Here is a 6,509-nt window from a genome sequence, read left to right on the forward strand (position 1 = left end):
TGTGTGAGAGTGTGTGTGTGTGTGTGTGTGTGTGTGTGTGTGTGTGTGTTTGTGACAGTCAAGAGACTGGGTGGCTGCTATCTTTCTCCAAACACAAACGTTATTTCAGGCCATGCCTGCAGTCCCACTGTAAGGTGGGCTCTGTGTCATCAGGGGTAAAAAGTTGCTGTATTCAAGGGGAAAGGGAGGTGATTCGAGTTCAGCCCTGCCGTCAGTCCCTTAACACTCGTCTTCAGCCACTACCCGTCTCTGCTGAACATTCTGTCGTCTATCATCGCCCGAGAGCAGAACCGTCGAGTGGTGGACAACGTATGTGGGGCTGTTTCTCGCATGATGATGACGAACCTGGCCGGGGTCCCCGTGGAACAGGTACTCGCGCATGTCCTCAACACGCTGACACTGGGTTCACCTTGTGACACCTAACGCTTGCTTGGGGTGGATGTGAAGGAAAATGTAACTGGTTTGATTAGTAAGTTTGCAGACGATACAAAGGTTGGTGGATTTGCGGATAGCGATGGGGACCATCAGAGGATACAGCAGGATATAGATCAGTTGGAGACTTGGGCAGAGAGATGGCAGATGGAGTTTAATCTGGAGAAATGTGAGGTAATGCATTTTGGAAGGTCTAATACAGATAGGAAATATACAGTAAATGGCAGAACCCTTAAGAGTATTGATAGGCAGAGGGATCTGGGCGTACGGGTACACAGAGTATTGATAGGTAGAGGGATCTGGGCGTACAGGTACACAGAGTATTGATAGGTAGAGGGATCTGGGCGTACAGATACACAGGTCACTGAAAGTGGCAACACAGGTGGAGAAGGTAGTCAGGAAGGCATACGGCATGCTTGCCTTCATTGGCCAGGGCACTGAGTTCAAAAATTGGCAAGTCATGTTGCAGCTTTATAGAACCTTAGTGAGGCCGCACTTGGAATATAGAGTTCAATTCTGGGTCGCCCACACTACCAGAAGGATGTGGAGGCTTTGGAGAGGGGACAGAAAAGATTTACCAGGATGTTGCCCTGGTATGGAGGGCATTAGCTATGAGGAGAGGTTGGAGAAACTTGGTTTGTTCTCACTGGAGGGTGAGGGGAGACCCGATAGAAGATGATGAGGGACAGAGTGGAGAGTCAGAAGCTTTTTCCCCCCCAGGGTGGAAGAGTCAATTACTGGGGGGGGTGGGAGGAGGGGCACAGGTTTAAGGTGCGAGGGGCAAGGTTTAAAGGAGATGTACGAGGCAAGTTTTTTTACACAGAGGGTGGTGGGTGCCTGGAACTGGCTGCTGGGAGTGGAAGCGGATACGATAGCGAGTTTTAATGGACGTCTGGACAAATCCATGAATAGGATGGGAATAGAGGGATATGGTCCCCGGAAGGGGAGGGGGTTTTAGTTCAGCCGGGGCAGCATGGTCGGTGCAGGCCTGGAGAGGCCGCAGGACCTGTTCCTGTGCTGTAATTTTCTTTGTTCTTTGGATCTGATTGACTGACTGGCAACCTCGTGCACACGCACAGGACTATTGTGAACCGCAGTCAGGCCTTTCCTCTTCCAGCAGCCCCCACCCCGAGACATTGCGTTTCCAATCCAGCAGAAGATGTACGGTGGGAGGTGTTGGAGAAATTCAGGGGAGTCGGATCCCTCGCTGCGCTCTCGCTCAGAAAGTTTATACGGGAGCCGGGATTAACGTGTCGTCTTGTGCATTTTCTTCAAAGGTATTTCCCGTCCTGGTCCGCTCACTTCCTCTGAAAGAGGACCTTGAAGAAAATGTTACCGTGATCAACTGCATCACCTCTATGTACAAAAGCAACCCCAATCAGGTAAGGGACCTCGACAGAAGCAAGACTGCAAGGTACCAGGGTGTATACACCCGTCAGTACGCACTGTAATAGGGATACAGACCGCAGTGTAAACACCTGTCAGTATGCACTGTAATAGGGATACAGACTGCAGTGTAAACACCCGTCAGTGCGCACTGTAATAGGGATACAGACTGCAGTGTAAACACCCGTCAGTACGCACTGTAATAGGGATACAGACTGCAGTGTAAACACCCGTCAGTACGCACTGTAATAGGGATACAGACTGCAGTGTAAACACCCGTCAGTACGCACTGTAATAGGGATACAGACCGCAGTGTAAACACCCGTCAGTACGCACTGTAATAGGGATACAGACTGCAGTGTAAACACCCGTCAGTACGCACTGTAATAGGGACACAGACCGCAGTGTAAACACCCGTCAGTACGCACTGTAATAGGGACACAGACCGCAGTGTAAACACCCGTCAGTGCGCGCTGTAATAGGGACACAGACCGCAGTGTAAACACCCGTCAGTGCGCGCTGTAATAGGGATACAGACTGCAGTGTAAACACCCGTCAGTACGCACTGTAATAGGGATACAGACTGCAGTGTAAACACCCTTCAGTACGCACTGTAATAGGGATACGGACCGCAGTGTAAACACCCGTCAGTACGCACTGTAATAGGGATACAGACTGCAGTGTAAACACCCGTCAGTACGCACTGTAATAGGGATACAGACCGCAGTGTAAACACCCGTCAGTACGCACTGTAATAGGGATACAGACTGCAGTGTAAACACCCGTCAGTACGCACTGTAATAGGGACACAGACCGCAGTGTAAACACCCATCAGTACGCACTGTAATAGGGACACAGACCGCAGTGTAAACACCCTTCAGTACGTACTGTAATAGGGACACAGACCGCAGTGTAAACACCCGTCAGTACGCACTGTAATAGGGATACAGACTGCACTGTAAACACCTGTCAGTACGCACTGTAATAGGGATACAGACCGCAGCGTAAACACCCGTCAGTACGCACTGTAATAGGGATACAGACCGCAGTGTAAACACCCGTCAGTACGCACTGTAATAGGGATACAGACTGCACTGTAAACACCTGTCAGTACGCACTGTAATAGGGATACAGACCGCAGTGTAAACACCCGTCAGTACGCACTGTAATAGGGATACAGACCGCAGTGTAAACACCCGTCAGTACGCGCTGTAATAGGGATACAGACCGCAGTGTAAACACCCGTCAGTACGCACTGTAATAGGGATATAGTCAGTATGCACTGTAATAGGGACACAGACCGCAGCGTAAACACCCTTCAGTACGCACTGTAATAGGGACACAGACCGCAGTGTAAACACCCGTCAGTACACACTGTAATAGGGATACAGACTGCAGTGTAAACACCCGTCAGTACGCACTGTAATAGGGATACAGACCGCAGCGTAAACACCCGTCAGTACGCACTGTAATAGGGATACAGACCGCAGCGTAAACACCCGTCAGTACACACTGTAATAGGGATACAGACTGCAGTGTAAACACCCGTCAGTACGCACTGTAATAGGGATACAGACCGCAGTGTAAACACCCGTCAGTACGCGCTGTAATAGGGATACAGACTGCAGTGTAAACACCCGTCAGTACGCACTGTAATAGGGATACGGACCGCAGTGTAAACACCCGTCAGTACGCACTGTAATAGGGACACAGACTGCAGTGTAAACACCTGTCAGTACTCACTGTAATAGGGGTACAGACTGCACTGTAAACACCCGTCAGTACGCAGTGTAATAGGGATACAGACCGCAGTGTAAACACCCGTCAGTATGCACTGTAATAGGGAGACAGACTGCACTGTAAACACCCGTCAGTACGCAGTGTAATAGGGATACAGACCGCAGTGTAAACACCCGTCAGTACGCACTGTAATAGGGATACAGACCGCAGTGTAAACACCCGTCAGTACGCACTGTAATAGGGATACAGACTGCAGTGTAAACACCCGTCAGTATGCACTGTAATAGGGATACAGACCGCAGTGTAAACACTCGTCAGTACGCACTGTAATAGGGATACAGACCGCAGTGTAAACACCCGTCAGTACGCACTGTAATAGGGATACAGACTGCAGTGTAAACACCCGTCAGTACGCACTGTAATAGGGATACAGACTGCAGTGTGAACACCCGTCAGTACGCACTGTAATAGGGATACAGACCGCAGGGTAAACACCCATCAGTATGCCCTTGAGTAGAGATGTAGATTGCAGTGTCTCATAAATCTCTATGATCTGTAGGTGATTCGACATCTACAACAGTTGTTAGCCGTGTTTGGTGAAGTGATTGGAACAGAACAGATCAATGAAGGTGTGTGTGATTCTTTTGTATCATTAATGCTCTTTAACTGGCTGAATATTTACTACTGCACTGTCACAAATTTAACTTGTTATCAAGCACTTTTATACACATATATCTCAGTAATGCCGTCCCTGTCACAGACTTTAGAAACGCTCCCTTTATGTGTCATGTACCGCGTGCGAGTGTGTCATGGTAGCACAGTGGGTTAGCCCTGCTGCCTCTCAGTGCCAGGGACCTGGGCTCGTTTCCCGGCTTGGGTCACTGTCCGTGAGGAGACTACACATTCTCCCTGTGTCTGCGTGGGTTTCCTCCGGGTGCTCCGGTTTCCTCCCACAATTCAAAAGATGGGCCAGTTTGGTTCATTGGCCTTGCTAAACTCTCCCTCAGTGTACCCGAACAGGGGCTAGAGTGTGGCGTTTAGGGGATTTTCATAGTAACTTCATTGCAGTGTTAATGTAAGTCTACTTGTGACACTATTAAATAAATGCAACAACTCTCCTGTATCCATGTCCTACCTCAGGGACGCTCTTGTATCCATCACTACCTCAGGAATGCTCCCGTAATCCGTCACCTACCTCAATAATTCCCCCGTATCCTTCTCCTACCTCAGTAACGCTCCCGTAATCCGCCACGTATCTCAGGGACGCTCCCGTAATCCGCCACGTATCTCAGGGACGCTCCCGTAATCCGCCACGTACCTCAGGGACGCTCCCGTAATCCGTCACTTCCCTGAGTAGTTACCTCAGTATACACCAGTCTTATCCTCTATTTGACACAGAAAGCCAGAACGCCTTGGTGATGTTGTTGAAAGATATCCCGCAGCGATTCCCCCAGGAATTTCAGACTGCCCTAATGGCAATACCTCAAGATGCTGCAAAGAAACTCTCTGCTATGCTGTCGTCCTGAGGTAAGGAACAGTTTTTACACTCCAGCTCTGCAATCCTGAGATGAGGTTCTCGTAGATGTGACCTTGTATCATGTCGAGACAGAAGGACTGGAGGATTCCTCGCTCTAGGGAGGGTTAACGAGTCATTCCCTCTGCTTGCTTGAGTTGCTTTCTTTCACACCCCTGGCCTGGAGGCGATGCCAATACAGAGAAGATCTTTTTATCTCTTTATCCTGTTATCTTCACCAGGTATACAGCCCTAGCCCTTGAACTCAATTTACATTCATCCCTCAACTGGTTTAATGTATTTACTTTGGTTAAATGTCTCATCCAGAGCACCATTCTGTCAGCCCGCAGCAATCCCTCAGCACTGACCCTCCCGCAGTGCGGCGCTCCCTCAGCACTGACCCTCCCCACACAGTGCGGCGCTCCCTCAGCACCGACCCTCCCCACACAGTGCAGGGCTCCCTCAGCACTGACCCTCCCCACACAGTGCGGCGCTCCCTCAGCACCGACCCTCCCCACACAGTGCAGGGCTCCCTCAGCACCGACCCTCCCGCAGTGCGGTGCTCCCTCAGCACTGACCCTCCCCACACTGTGCAGCGCTCCCTCGGCACTGACCCTCCCCACACAGTGCGGCGCTCCCTCAGCACTGACCCTCCCCACACAGTGCGGCGCTCCCTCAGCACCGACGTTTAGGGAGGATATCCTGTTTTTCTGCTGTCTGTCTGTGACTGCATGTTTTTTTTTCTATCTCTGATTGTCTCTTTTCCTCTTTCTCCCTCTCTCCAGTTGACACTTGTTACAAATTGGTTGAAAGAGCGAATGTAGCCAGTGTTCCAGTGCAGTCAGTCAGACACACTACAAAGCCATCGGAAAAGCCACTGCATTGGGCGGTGACGGGTATTACCACTCTCTGGAGTTCCCTGATTGCTTCTCCTCGTGGGAAGTATGAAGCAAAATGGTTAATCCTCCATTTGGGGAGTATTTGAACAGACTTTTAACGGTTCTCAGGAGCACGTTGCCACAGTTTCTTGGTTGTGTGTGTTTTTTTTTAAACCCCCACCCCCGTTGCTAACTTGGGGGCAATTTATTGTGTTTTGCCAAGGAAGAAAGTGTTTCAAGGCCGACTTTGTGGAATGAATTTTTTTGCGGTTTGTGAAAATATTCTTCTGTTCAATTAATAAAAGCCGACAAAAGAAGGTGTGTTCCGGGGAGTGATCTGTTACGGTCTGGGTTAAAATTCTCTGTGTCTCTCTCTCTATGTCTCTGTGTGTGTGTCTCTGTGTGTGTGTGTGTGTGTCTCTCTCTCTGCATTGTCATAGAGGTTTTACAGCATAGAAACAGGAGGCCCTTCAGCCTGACATGTTCATGCTGCCTTTTTTTTAAACGCCTAAACTAATCCCAATTGCCCATGTTTGGTCCATATCCCTCTATACCCATTG

The 6,509-nt window shown here is 49.7% G+C and overlaps 1 protein-coding gene across 1 annotated transcript in view; it reads left to right on the forward strand.

Annotated features, from left to right (window-relative positions):
* Positions 1 to 6,253, forward strand: part of ipo4 (importin 4) — a 77,360-nt gene extending 71,107 nt beyond the window's left edge. The window contains exons 27-31 of the mRNA XM_080183410.1: positions 237 to 369; positions 1,710 to 1,814; positions 4,118 to 4,187; positions 4,957 to 5,085; positions 5,857 to 6,253. Coding sequence (XP_080039536.1) covers positions 237 to 369; positions 1,710 to 1,814; positions 4,118 to 4,187; positions 4,957 to 5,084 — 436 coding nt within the window. The 3' untranslated portion in view covers position 5,085; positions 5,857 to 6,253. The remainder of the gene's footprint in view (positions 1 to 236; positions 370 to 1,709; positions 1,815 to 4,117; positions 4,188 to 4,956; positions 5,086 to 5,856) is intronic.
* Positions 6,254 to 6,509: the final 256 nt, after the last annotated feature.

This window comes from Carcharhinus amblyrhynchos, unplaced genomic scaffold (assembly GCF_965287045.1).
Source record: "Carcharhinus amblyrhynchos unplaced genomic scaffold, sCarAmb.v2.hapA chromosome_280, whole genome shotgun sequence".
NCBI classification, from domain to species: Eukaryota; Metazoa; Chordata; class Chondrichthyes; order Carcharhiniformes; family Carcharhinidae; genus Carcharhinus; species Carcharhinus amblyrhynchos.